Source organism: Crassostrea angulata, chromosome 10, assembly GCF_025612915.1.
Source record: "Crassostrea angulata isolate pt1a10 chromosome 10, ASM2561291v2, whole genome shotgun sequence".
Lineage (NCBI taxonomy): Eukaryota > Metazoa > Mollusca > Bivalvia > Ostreida > Ostreidae > Magallana > Magallana angulata.
Window position 1 is genome coordinate 780,904 of NC_069120.1, and position 14,826 is coordinate 795,729.

General features: G+C 35.9%; 2 protein-coding genes across 2 annotated transcripts in view; both read right to left on the bottom strand.

Annotated features, from left to right (window-relative positions):
- The window catches only part of LOC128165675 (SH2 domain-containing protein 4B-like), a 155,974-nt gene that overhangs the window by 131,532 nt on the left and 9,616 nt on the right, over positions 1–14,826 (bottom strand). The window lies entirely within an intron of this gene.
- LOC128165681 (myristoylated alanine-rich C-kinase substrate-like) lies at positions 5,943–10,480 on the bottom strand. Its single transcript, XM_052830457.1, has 5 exons — positions 7,944–10,480; positions 7,635–7,736; positions 7,382–7,468; positions 7,118–7,198; positions 5,943–6,951 (listed from the first exon to the last, which is right to left on the bottom strand). Exons 1-5 carry the CDS (start codon positions 8,076–8,078, stop codon positions 6,619–6,621), a joined length of 738 nt encoding a protein of 245 aa, XP_052686417.1. The 5' UTR covers positions 8,079–10,480; the 3' UTR covers positions 5,943–6,618.

The following is a 14,826-nucleotide window of genomic DNA, read 5'->3' on the forward strand; positions in this document are numbered from 1 at the left end:
GTTGTAAGAGCTACAAATTCACAGAAGAAAACAAATTGGCTTGTTGTAATGCATTGCTCTTCTACATGTAAGCTTTCAACAAGTTAAATCATACGGCAATCAGTTGCTTAAAATAGAAATATCCCTTTCAAAGTTTATATAAATTATTACGATTGAATCAGAATCCATTCGTTTATACATACAGTTGCAACTCCATACACCTAGGAAAAGTTCCTTTTTTTCCCCCAAATAATTTGCGTATGAAATACATTTATAAAAAACACGTGAAAAAGAGTTCATGGGAAATATAAAGAACATGTATGCACGTACATAAGTTTATACGTAAATCCGGCAATAACATCCGAGTATAAATCTGCAGGCAAAACTCATCAATGGCACTTAGCGGGATTCAAACCAGGGATGCACTCGGTCTGTTCAAAAGTCAAAACATGACCCACTCGGCCATTGAGAGAGATAACTGACGTTGCAAATTTTCGATATTGTTTCCTTTTGATAAAAATATTAACGAACTATAGCTTATGAAATACACGGAAAACCTGTAACACTTAATTTGTATCTTTAAAAAAAATATTTTTTTCTTTTCCAAATAGGCCCAAATAGGCCCCGTGGCACTGAACGTAGATATTCAAATAGGCCCAAATAGGCCCTGTGGCACATAAGTGGTTAAAATAAAAGAAATTAACAACACGATATATAAAACGTAAGCGCTTTCATTACATATACATATATATATATATCCAAAATGTGCAGTCCTTGGTATAGGTAAATATAATTTAAATGAAAGTCGATGAAAACACGTTTTCAATCACTCTTTAACCACTTCTGTGCCACAGGGCCGATTTTGGGCCGATCACACAGTTGTCCAGAGTGCCACGGGGCCGATTTTAGGCCGATTTTAACTTTACACTTTTTCCATATGATTTATTAAATATACGTCAATAAATATAAAAGCATCGTATGTTATTATGAACAATAAATTATCCAATTGTAATTTATTGACATATTAATTTATTATTTTGATTTTTAAAAGAGATTTATTGCGCTAGAATTAACGGATTTCTTGATACATAGTTACACAAACTAAGATCTTTTTATCTGCCATCAAAATTTGCATAATTATTATATCAATTGTTGAAATAAAAGTTAATGTGTTTTTTTTTATTGCTAAACATTACACTAAAACAGCATATGTTCATGTGCATTAATTTTATTAATTCATCGTAATTAACATATTGTTGCATAATTTTGTTCCGATTGTTTGTTTCTCAATAACATCAAAAATTCAAGCAACAGATAATATTATTGCCCTAAATTATTTTTAAAATGTTTACGCAATGCATGCATGTATATTATTTTCGAAACATATAATTCTTAAAAATAATATCAACATTGAAAAGAATGACATAAATGACTTCCATAACGCGGTATTTTGTTATAACGTCATTTTACGTAAATGACGTCATAATAACACGTGCGTTCTGCCTTGCGCCGTACAAGATGGCTGGAGTGTGGTTCCGTGTATTGCCGCCTGAACCGGTGCAAAATAAGCCATTCACTGGGAACCCAGGGCCAAAGAACATGCCGGCGAGAAATGCATCTCCGTTGGAATATTTTCTTTTATTCTTCAACCTAAACCTAATACGAGAAGCTGTGCGTCAAACTGATAGGTATCGTATCCCATAATTTTTATAAATGATTTGGTATTGCATGATGTAAGACTGTACAGGTCATATACTTCGTGTACAAAATTGTATAGGGCGTATACTTTGTGTGCATAATTTCGTGTATACATTGGACCATATATAACCGATGATACACTGTGTATACTTAGTGTAAACGGTCTATACGCTTTGTACATTGGGTATACGTCGTGCAAACGGCCTGTACAGGGCGTATACTTTGTGTGCACCATTTTGTGTATACATTGGACCATATATAACCGATGATACATTGTGTATACTTGATGTACAAGGCCTGTACGCTTGGTACGTTGGGCATACGCCCTGTATAGGACGTATACTTCGTGCAAAACATTTGGTGTATACATTGGACCATATATAACCGATGATACATTGTGTATACTTGGTGTAAACGGTCTATTCGCTTTGTACATTGTGTATACTTGGTGTAAATGGTCTATACGCTTTGTACATTGTGTACACTTGGTGTAAACGGTCTATACGCTTTGTACATTGGGTATACGTGGTGTAATCGGCCTGTACAGGGCGTATACTTTGTGTGCACAATTTCGTGTATACATTGGACCATATATAACAGATGATACATTGTGTCATTGTGTATACTTGGTGTACACGACCTATACGCTTGGTATTAGGCATACGCCCTGTACAGGACGTATACTTCGTGTATACATTGGACCATATATAACCGATGATACATTGTGTATACTTGGTGTAAACGGTCTATACGCTTTGTACATTGGGTACACGTGGTGTAAACGGCCTGTACAGGTCATATACTTCGTGTACAAAATTGAATAGGGCGTATACTTTGTGTGCACAATTTTGTGTATACATTGGACCATATATAACCGATGATACATTGTGTATACTTAGTGTAAACGGTCTATACGCTTTGTACATTGGGTATACGTCGTGCAAACGGCCTGTACAGGGCGTATACTTTGTGTACAAAATTGTATAGGGCGTATACTTTGTATACCCAATGTACAAAGCGTATAGACCGATTACACCAAGTATACACAATGTATCATCGGTTATATATGGTCCAATGTATACACCAAATTGTGCACACAAAGTATACGCCCTGTACAGGCAGTTTACACCACGTATACCCAATGTATAAAGCGTATAGACCGTTTACACCAAGCGTACACAATGTAAAAAGCGTATAGACCATTTACACCAAGTATACACAATGTGTACATATATAACCGATGATACATTGTGTATACTTGGTGTACACGACCTATACGCTTGGTACATTAGGCATACGCCCTGTACAGGACGTATACTTAATGTAAAAAGCGTATAGACCATTTACACCAAGTATACACAATGTACAAAGCGTATAGACCGTTTACACCAAGTATACACAATGTATCATCGGTTATACATGGTCCAATGTATACACCAAATTGTGCACACAAAGTATACGCCCTGTACATGCAGTTTACACCACGTATACCCAATGTACAAAGCGTATAGACCATTTACACCAAGTGTACACAATGTACAAAGCGTATAGACCGTTTACACCAAGTATACACAATGTACAAAGCGTATAGACAGTTTACACCAAGTATACACAATGTATCATCGGTTATATATGGTCCAATGTATACACCAAATTTGTGCACGAAGTATACGTCCTATACAGGGCGTATGCCCAACGTACCAAGCGTACAGGCCGTGTACATCAAGTATACACAATGTATCATCGGTTATATATGGTCCAATGTATACACGAAATTGTGCACACAAAGTATACGCCCTGTACAGGCCGTTTGCACGACGTATACCCAATGTACAAAGCGTATAGACCGTTTACACTAAGTATTCACAATATATCATCGGAAAAATTTACAGTAGCTTGTCAGCTTTTATGTCAGATTTAAACAAAATGTATCAATTTGAATTTTGCTAGAATGTTAAATGTTGACACCAACTTGAAAATAACTGGCTTGCCATGAACATCTATGGAAAACCCTGACCATTGTTGTTTGTCAATCTTCTCATGTGAGAGCAAAGATGATCAAAGATACATCCAGCTTCAACAACTATATTGCTGTAGGATATATGGCATTCAGATAATATTCAGAATATTGTTCCGTCAGTCCTGTTGTGACAATCAATGAAAACATTCGATTTCAAATTTTGTGTAAATATTGAAGCTTGTAGAATTTTGCTAGATTTCAGTACTCATCTGCTTTTCGGATGAGGTGGGTAATACAATACACCATCTTGTTACAATTGTAATGACCAGATCATTGGGTATATTTGACCAAAATTTTCTGCATGAGTGGCTTTGTCTCTGCTGTATATTTGGATATTAGAAAGAGAACTTTGTAATACAAGGTTTAAATTGTATTTTGGTCACATTGACCTAGATTTACCTAGGTGGTCATTTCATCTATGCTTCAAAACTAAAAGAGGTAATTTTAGTTCACCTGATGTCTGCATGCAGTTAAGAAGAGAGCAAGCTTCAGATGTTGGCTGTGACCTACATTTCATAGTTTAGCGAATTATTAAGGGAGAATGGGTCAAGGCAATTTCTCAATTAACTGAACAAGTTGAACACCGAGTATTGGTGCCTCTAGGGATGCTGAGCAGGATGCAGGCTTTAGATACTGACTCTTGACCTACTTTTCACAGTTGATCAACTTTGATAGGAGGAATGGTTAAAGTCTATTTCTGGTACATAACTATATTGTTACATGAGATATGAACTACATGTATAAGATAAACTTGGATACAAGTTGTTTAAGCGAAAAGCGTAGTTCAAAGTGATCTAGTTTGACCTAGATGCTGATATACCACCCCTGATACATTCATATAACAATTTAACCATGTTTGATGATCCTACAATGTAAAGTTGTTAAGATATTAACTTGTAACATGAAAGTGGACACAGATGATGGGGGACGCTAATAGTTCTGGTGAACTAAAATTGTTAATAAGCTAGGCGACTCTGAACAACAAGGTGAAATCTGTAATCTTTAGATTATCTATGTTTTAATGGCAAGTTCACTTTGTTACCACTAAAGTCACCAACTTGATACAAATATTACTCAGTGGTACATAATTTTAGATGTATCCTATATTTTTACGGTTCGCTGACTTTGGGACTTTGTCAGAGCTAACAGATGACAGAGATTGAAATTGGCATGCTTCATATCACATCCACATGCAATTAGGAAGAATGCATGCTTCAGAGTTTGGCTGTGACCTACATTTCACATTTGAGGGACTCATTTAGGAAGAATGGTTTAAGTCCATTTCAATTACTGACAACTATATTGGTACCACCAGAAACATATAATAAAGAAATGGAGCTGTCGTCCACGACTGCAAACCCCCTCGCCCATTAACCTAAAATTTAACCTAAGTAGTAAGTAGCTCAGCGTAAAATGTAGGTCAAGTGGACCTAATTTTGGTACCAACATTTTTTTTTCAAAGTATAAAAACTCATAAGATTATAATTGATCAGTATCTTAACTTTTTAATGTGGATACTTGTATATAGTTTGTAGCAGTAACTTACAAAATCTCAAATCAGTGGACCTACATTTTGGTACCGATATTAGTTACTACCCAAGATGTATCCACTGACCAAATATCATCCCTCTACCACTTGTAGTTACTGGAATATGCACCTTAACCGAAACTTTAAGTCGCTCAAGCGCAAATTGTAGGTCAAGGTGATCTAATTTGGGTTTGGATGTTGGTTACTGCTCAAGATGTATCCACTGACCAAATCCCTCTACCACTTGTAGTTGCCGAGATATGCACCTTAACCGAAACTTTAACCTAAGTTGCTCAAGCATAAAATGTAAGTCAAAGTGACCTAATTTCAGTACAGATGTTGGTTACTACCCAAGATGTATCGACTGACCAAATATCATCCCTCTACCACTTGTAGTTGCCGAGATATGCACCTTAACCAAAACTTTAATCTGACTATTACTTAAGTACGCATGTACGTACTAACGAACGAACCAAACGCTATATACCCTCTCTAACTCCGTTGGGCTCGTTGATAATAACCAATACCTAAGTTTTAATGGCAAGTTCACCTTGTTACTACAAAAGTCACCAACTGATACAATTATATGTAACGACCTCCCAAAGTTTCATAAAGATTCATTAAGGCATATAAAAGTTATGGACCAGACAGGAAAACTGCACAGACGGACAGACGGACAGACAAAGTGATTCCTATATACCCCCCCCCCCCCCCAAACGTTTTGGGTGAATTTCCAAAGTTGATTCAACAACTTATTTAAACTTTGGGGGGGAGGGGGAGATGAGCTAAAACTGTGGTGGTGTGATTTCCAGGTCCTCCTCACCAAATGATACCACATTATTGATATAGTCATTTCTCTCTATGTGTTTTATTAAGGCTTGTGCGCTAGCTAAAGGTCGAGGATTACAAGTGCACTTGGTATATCTTACAAAGTATTGGCCTAAAAACAATATTTGATTGAGTGCACACTTTTATTCTTCAACCCACATAGTTCTACAGTTTGACTCTCATACAAAATATACAGTAGTAAGAGATATTCTTCAACCCACATAGTTCTACAGTTTGACTCTCATACAAAATATACAGTAGTAAGAGATATTATTGCCAAGATACTTGCGAAACAGTAGAAACAAAGTAACTGGATATATCAAAATATAAGGACAAACAGCATTTACAAATAACATATAATGCCAAAACATGTATTTATATGAAGTGCAATTGCAGCGTCAACAAGTTTCTGGGAAATCAAGATATATGGTTACTATAGGTAGAGCATACAAAATATAGTTGAACCCACTAGACAAGGGTGAATTTCCAAATTTGAATTTGGGGTGAATTTCCAAAGTTGATTCAACAACTTATTTAAACTTGGGGGGGGGGGGGGGGAGGTGAGCTAAAACTGTGGTGGTGTGAATTCCAGGTCCTCCTCACCAAATGATACCACATTATTGATATAGTCATTTCTCTCTATGTGTTTTATTAAGGCTTGTGCGCTAGTCAAAGGTCGATGATTACAAGAGCACTTGCACAGCACACCTGGATATTCTGTAAACATGCTTTTCAACCAGGTCCTCCAGGAACAGTCCAATAAATTTTTATTGCCAAATTTGCCGTCAGCACCTCTCCTCTGGTCCTTATTCCCTTTTGTTTTGTTCCCTTCTTCAATTTTTGCAGCAAGCAAGTCGATGTACCCGTCGAAACTCAAATTGTGGCTTTTCTGGGCTGCCTGCAAAAAAACATCTCCATTAGTCGAATGTTCAATAATCAAATATCCAAACACACTACTGATGATACACTGCGTTCTGGGCCGGTAAGGCCAACAAAAATAAATGTTGGTGTTATTAAAGGTTTCATAGCAACAAACAACCAAACAAATTAGGTTGGGTTCTTACCTTTCGTTTCTTCCTGGCCGGTTCCTTGGAGGAGGAGGCTGCGGGGGATTCCTTGGAGGCTGCGGCGGCTGCCTTGGCTGCCTGCAAAAAAAAACATCTCCATTAGTCGAATGTTCTAACATTACAAGAATTATACATGAACATTACAAAAATTATACAAGTGTATAGGCCGTGTACACCAAGTATACACAATGTATCATCGGTTATATATTGTCCAATGTATACACGAAATTGCGCACACAACAAATTAGGTTGGGTTCTTACCGTTCCTTTCTCAGAGGGTTGCCTGCCTGCCGAGTCCTCGGAGGAGGAGGATGCTGCGGGGGGTTCGAGTTCAGGGCTATTGGCCACCTGCAAAAAAACATCTCCATTAGTCGAATGTTCAATAATCAAATATCCAAACACACTACTGATGATACACTGCGTTCTGGGCCGGTAAGGCCAACAAAAATAAATGTTGGTGTTATTAAAGGTTTCATAGCAACAAACAACCAAACAAATTAGGTTGGGTTCTTACCTTTCGTTTCTTCCTGGCCGAGTCCTTGGAGGAGGAGGCTGCGGGGGATTCCTTGGAGGCTGCGGGGGATTCCTTGGAGGCTGCGGCGGCTGCCTTGGCTGCCTGCAAAAAAACACCTCCATTAGTCGAATGTTCTAACATTACAAGAATTATACATGAACATTACAAAAATTATACATGACCGAAGCTTGAAAAAATAGGACCAAGGGCCCAGCGCTTACCGGCAACCGGGCAAAGAATTTTTTTCCAAAACAGACATTTTAGACATACATTCTAAAACATTTCACCAATATATAGGTTTTGACGTACCCGAAAGGCGGTCTTCTTCCCACTTTTCCAAGACTTTGTTGCTGTACGGGGGAGTTCAGCCACAGTGCCCAGCTGGCACACTATTGTTTCTGATAGTGTCGGAAATAACCCCACCCGTACATGGCCATCAGGCATAATGGCGACGACCTGCAAATGAAATGAAAAATTTAACCAACGTACATCACCGGTGTAGATCTATTCATTTCCACATGTATCAGGGCTGTTTTACAGTATTTGCACACAAGGTGTCTCACAGAGCCTCGAAAATGAAGTTATTTTTATGTCCATTTTGCATGTTGATATCATTACATCGACTATTACGCATCACAAAATCCGTTTCAATTTGGAAAAAGCCTTCATTTACCTAAAAATGGCACCTATCAAAGCAAGTGATATTGAAAATATATATAAAATATATGTAAAAATGTCAATACCATGAAAACTCTAATAAAAGTTTAATTGTTGGTGTATAATACCACTCAACATGCTCAAATTACTATACCCACGCATATCATAGAAGAAAAAACCTAAAATTCAGCATTATATTTAAAATTATGCAATTTTTTTTTTTGTCTTTATACTGACATTTTTTTTTTCTGTTCAGCTGAAACTACATGTCTAAAATACCTAGCTATATAGATAAATGATCAGTTCTTTCAAGTCACAGAACCACATGTATGTCCTGTTTGCCATGCAGACTATTTTGTTCACTATTCATTCTACATAGGGGCTGTTTCAAAAAAAATGACCCCAACATTATTACCATACCCTATTACAAATCATGATGATAAATACTAAGTATTAGATAATTAAAAAATGTATCCCACCTGTGACTATAATCGTACAAATTTTCGTGATGATATCTTTGATAATAAAAAAATGCCGGCAAAAAATAGGGCCAAAAATGTCAGGAGTGTAACACTTTTAGTGTGACATTTTGAAAGAAGCAAGTGCTTCAAAGAGCTGTCTTTAAAAAAAATAATGATGTCTAATATAAAATGATGGGTTTGTTGAAAACCTGTGTATATGCACTAAATTTTCTCATATGAAGTAATACATATTTTGTAATTACAATGGTAAAATAAGGTCTGTCAAATTTCCTAATGAGGGAAAAAAATGAAAAGGAAAAAACTTAATTCTTAATTTTAAATGATGATAATTCAAAGTTCCGAAAGATTTTGGACATTTTAATATTTCTTATACTTTACCACAATATTCTAGATCAAATTAAAAGTATTTGTAGATATCTGTGACATGTTTCTGGTGCACTTGATCTCATAGAACCACACCTGCTGATGTAGGTCAGGAGTGTAACATTTAAGTTTGCAATGTCATATTTTTGAAACACTGTTAGTAATTGTCATAATTATTGTTTTAAATTGACCAGCAGGTGCAGCAGTTACTATGAGATGCAAACATGACTGCCTAAATTTGATTAGTCCTTTTTTATGGCCTTGAAATAGGTGTCAGGAGTGTAACACTAAAATTCTGTGAAATGCTAGGTTTTCCACTTTTAGTTTCTGTCAACTTACAGGATAGGATCTGATCATTAGTGTTTATTTGAGGCATTGTAACACAATTCTGATACTTTCACAACAGTTTTATATAGTGTAATTGTTTTAAATGTCCTTTTAGTATTTATCGCACTTATTTTTAATATTCAAACACTGTATCAAAAGCAAATAATATATTCCAATCTTTAAATTTGACCTTATTGAAAATTTTTGAGCAAATTAAGTGTAAAAAATCTCTTCCAGTTAAGTTTAGAATTTTTTTAAACTAAATAAAAACTTTATCATTAAAGAATGGATAAATGTTACACTCCTGACATAATTTTCATTCATTATGCCATCACATGCCATCCTCCGCGTCAAAGTCTGCTATCACTTCAGATAAGGTCAGATTAATGGTTAAAGTTATTTTCATACAGAAAATTTTTATTTTGCCAATTTATCGTAATATATAGGGGGTTCTAATCCCGTATCACGTTAAGTTCTTTTGACAATTCCCATGTTAGGTGTACCAGTTCATGATTTCCCGCTTCCCAAATTTTGGTTCATTTTCTGTACATAAAAATTGCATGAGACATGTAACAATATGCACAAAGTTGATAATCTAAAAAAATACAAGTTTTTGAGACAATAATGATTGTTACATACGAAAGCCTGCTATCAAAATTTTAAGGAAAAAATATTTTTCAATTTCTTGCTTAAGAACATTAATATTTTCCCAAATTCCCAAATCAATTTTGAGTTATTCCCAAATCCTTGTCTAATAAATTTTTGTTTTCTCGACAAACAATTAGCGACATCCCAGATAAAAAAAACCCCACTCAATCCCATGTCCTGCTTAGATCCCATTGAGACCTACTATATATGTAATCACACCCCCCTTTTTCCCTTTTTTTTTAATAAGCAATTTACTCTGAGTGTGGTCATATTTCAATAGCTAATCCTTTATTGGATTGAAAAATAGCTGATACCAATCTTTAGTGAACCTCAAATCAATCCTTAACTCAGGTGATGAAAAGAAGTAGCTGGACATTTAAATCTAAGGGCTATCAGTTTTTTTTTACCTATAGACAAATCTCAAGTAAAAAATAAAAGGCTACGCTGAGCGCAGCAGATACGACCGCAGCATGTCGACCACTGAAATTCGAACAAGTGTAATATGAAGTGAATGTGGACACAGTAAAGAGGTTGACACAATAATTAGATGGACACGATAAAGAACTTGACACAGAGGCACACAGAATCTGCTGACTCCCAACTAAAAGCTTGCATCTAGAGGAATACATAAGATGAATGTAAAGATACAAATCATGAATACTACTGAAGCGCAATTATATAAGCAACAAAATAAAAGAAACCCCATTAAAATTCAATAAAAAATAAACATTTGGCAACTATATTTGCGAAAAACACCCAAAGTGGCCCTTTTTGGTATTTTTTTCTGAAATGGGTGAGGCCATAAATTCCTTATTTCTTATACAGCTTCGTTTCATGCCATGGTACATTGTGTGAAAATTTCATGTTGATCCCTCCACTAAAACAAAAGTTATTCCACAAAAACGAATGTGCACGGACGACGACGACTGCGCCATACCATAATTTTTGCGGTCGTATAAAAATCAGTAGTCACCTGTACAGCTGGAGATTTAAATGTCCAAGTACTAATGAAGTTAGAGTTGACAACAGCTTTTATTAGGATAGATTCAGGCAACTTTTAAATTTGATAGTGGAAAAGGTTTTAAATCATAATGACCACAGTAGATCCACCTTAAGGTTCCTCCACACCCCGTGACTTTTCCAATTTCCTTTACAATTTTAACGAAAACCGGAAGTTTCGTTTTGGCTGCGAACTAAATAATATAGGGCTAAAAATATGGTACCAATTTATGCAAAATACGATTATCTATAAATGCATATCAAGGACGACCAAATAGACGTCCTAATTTTTTTGGAAAAAAATATTTATGAAAATGAAAAATAAAGAATTATAACGATTATAAAAAAATATTTATGAAAATGAAAAATAAAGAATTATAACGATTATTCAGGGGGCCGTGGCGCCAAGAACGGCATAATTATTGAAGGTTCTGAGACCGGTCACCCCCGGGCAGGACCCCCACCCTCAGGAATCCGGGGTCACCTAATTGTCACAAGTCCTAGTTTAGGCGCCCTGCGCCTTGTTTATGTCCCTATATAATATGATGATATAGTTATTATAACGATTATTCAGGGGGCCGTGGCGCCAAGAACGGCATAATTATTGAAGGTTCTGAGACCGGTCACCCCCGGGCAGGACCCCCACCCTCAGGAATCCGGGGTCACCTAATTGTCACAAGTCCTAGTTTAGGCGCCCTGCGCCTTGTTTATGTCCCTATATAATATGATGATATAGTTATTATAACGATTATTCAGGGGGCCGTGGCGCCAAGAACGGCATAATTATAGAAGGTTCTGAGACCGGTCACCCCCGGGCAGGACCCCCACCCTCAGGAATCCGGGGTCACCTAATTGTCACAAGTCCTAGTTTAGGCGCCCTGCGCCTTGTTTATGTCCCTATATAATATGATGATATAGTTATTATAACGATTATTCAGGGGGCCGTGGCGCCAAGAACGGCATAATTATAGAAGGTTCTGAGACCGGTCACCCCCGGGCAGGACCCCCACCCTCAGGAATCCGGGGTCACCTAATTGTCACAAGTCCTAGTTTAGGCGCCCTGCGCCTTGTTTATGTCCCTATATAATATGATGATATAGTTATTATAACGATTATTCAGGGGGCCGTGGCGCCAAGAACGGCATAATTATAGAAGGTTCTGAGACCGGTCACCCCCGGGCAGGACCCCCACCCTCAGGAATCCGGGGTCACCTAATTGTCACAAGTCCTAGTTTAGGCGCCTTGCGCCTATTTACCGAGGGATATTTTCCCGTCGGGATCGAAAAACTAGTCGATAAGCATATTTAGAACGGAGTTAGTGCGTTGAAGTTAGTGCGTGCTAGCTTGACTTTGGTTCAATAATATCGTCTGTTTTACTTGTACAAAAGTTGTATCTCGATCCCGATCGTTTTTCTGTGACGCTAAATTGCTACAAGAGACACAGCATATTAATGGCATTCATTAAAAGATTTCAATGATAAAGATTAAAATGCTCGTAATTCAAATAATGATAGATAAAAATCTCAGTATTTTGATACACATAAGTTCTTGCAAAATGTGATGGCACTTGGTCAAGGTCTTCCACACAGTTGTTTATTTTATTAAAGTTTATTTTATAAATGTTTATTTTATAAATGTTTTTTCTAATTCCTGGTGGTTATTTAAAACGAACATTATATAATTATATTGGTGATTAATTTTTATTAGGAACTGAAACATATCTCTTTATCAAATAAACCTTTATCATGTAAAATAAATAAAAATGAAACGTCTAAAAAAAATCAACGCAGGCCGACTTTAATTTTTTTTTGCGTAAAAACTACAACACCAAAACTGCAAAATTTAACATTGTGCAATATACACCAACCCTAGTGTACCTGCAAATATCCTGGAAAATCTACCATCTGTTTTTATTTAGGGGTCCTCTTAAAATATGGGCACATTTACGATTGGGATATACGTTTATAGGAAGTTGCAATTTTTTGCACTTCAAATCAAAAAATGCTACAATACATAGACGTCGAAAGCAAATTGAAAGTGGGGGGGGGGGGGGGTAGCCTTATCCGAAATCTTGACAAGACAAAAAAGCATAAAAAGAACAAAAACAAAAAAACACCGTCTCCTCCTATCCTCACGATTCTAATTCGGGGGTGAGGTTTAAATGATCGATTTATTCATTCTGTTTGATTATGTCTACAACATCAATTCCACCATCTGGTAATTAAATTGACTCATCTCAAGATATCAAAAATTAATGCACGAAATTTGCAATTTATTTTGAGTGTATTGCAAACGTAGATTGGTACAATGAATTCATTCATTAGAAAATTAGAAAAATTAACCACAAGGAGAGAATATTTTTGTTTTCAAAATTTCTAAAGCTTACATTTTCTACTTTTTATTTTATGTCAATTCATCTAGAAAGCTTCATTTTATCATTACATCATAATATCACGACGACAACACCCCTTCACCACCCCCCCCCCCCCATCAAATGACGCAACGGAAAAATAAAAAAAATTCAGAACGAAAATTTTTTATGTATGTGTATTTTGTTTATTGTGTTCCAATTTTCAAAAATCAAAAAATATATAAAAAATATCAATAATTTCTGAAAAGGTGCAAATACATCGACTTTTACAGGAATCATCAAAAGCAACTATAAAGTTGGCCATCATTAACCTTTTTCATTGCTGGATCCTCTGATTATTTCCTCCTCTATATCCTAAATAAATCTATTTTTAACCCCAAAAAACACTTTCTTGTCGATCTGGTTTTTGAAAACAATTTTTCTGTGTATTATAAATGAAATAAAAAGGTTTTGTTGTTTGTTGTTAAAGGTCCATTCAGATACATTTGTTTGTCATGGATAAATTAACGTATTGTAGTTGATGAACACAATTTTCTCTCCTCCTGTGGAACACAAATCTAAAAATAAGATATATTTCAGACAGCCAGGAACACGTCGTATTTAATTACAATAAAACACAAGCTGTCTTAAGATTATAATTAGAGTCTGTTATACATTGTAACATTTTTAATTTTTTAAATAAACAATAACCCTCTTATCATTAATTATTTGAAGAAAAAATCGTCCCAAGTTATTCAAAATGATATATTCGAAGAACATTTTACGGATATTCTTAGCGTGACATTGGTCTGTGTCCTGGATAAAGCATACTGTGTGTCCCATATGAAAAATATGGTGGCATATTGCTGACCCCTACATGCAAGATAAATTAAATTATGTCAACATAATTATCTTGCATGTTGACAAAATTTATATTGCATGTAGAGGCAGAACTAACCAAAGAAAAGGGATCGACAACAATCTCGGCTCGAAGAAAACTCATTTCACTGTCTACTTTTACAAACGGTTAAATAATACAGTTTTTTCATGTGTAAACTGTTAAAGATGTCACTATAGATATCAATGTCTAGTGAGTATTTTTTACAAGATCTTCATCCACATGTCAATGAATTTAGACACAAAGGGGAATAACCTAGGAATGTGAGGACATTGAACATGACCCGTTCATAAAGCAATCCTTCTCAAAACACGTGCATTTTTCTGTAGTTTGTTTGACAAAGACGATACTGAAAGTCAAGGATACACGATTATTTAATTGACTTTCATCACTTCTGTAATTCAATGCACTCCCATTACACATCCTATGCCTAGATAAATCAATCAGTCTACCAAAATTATCGTCGGA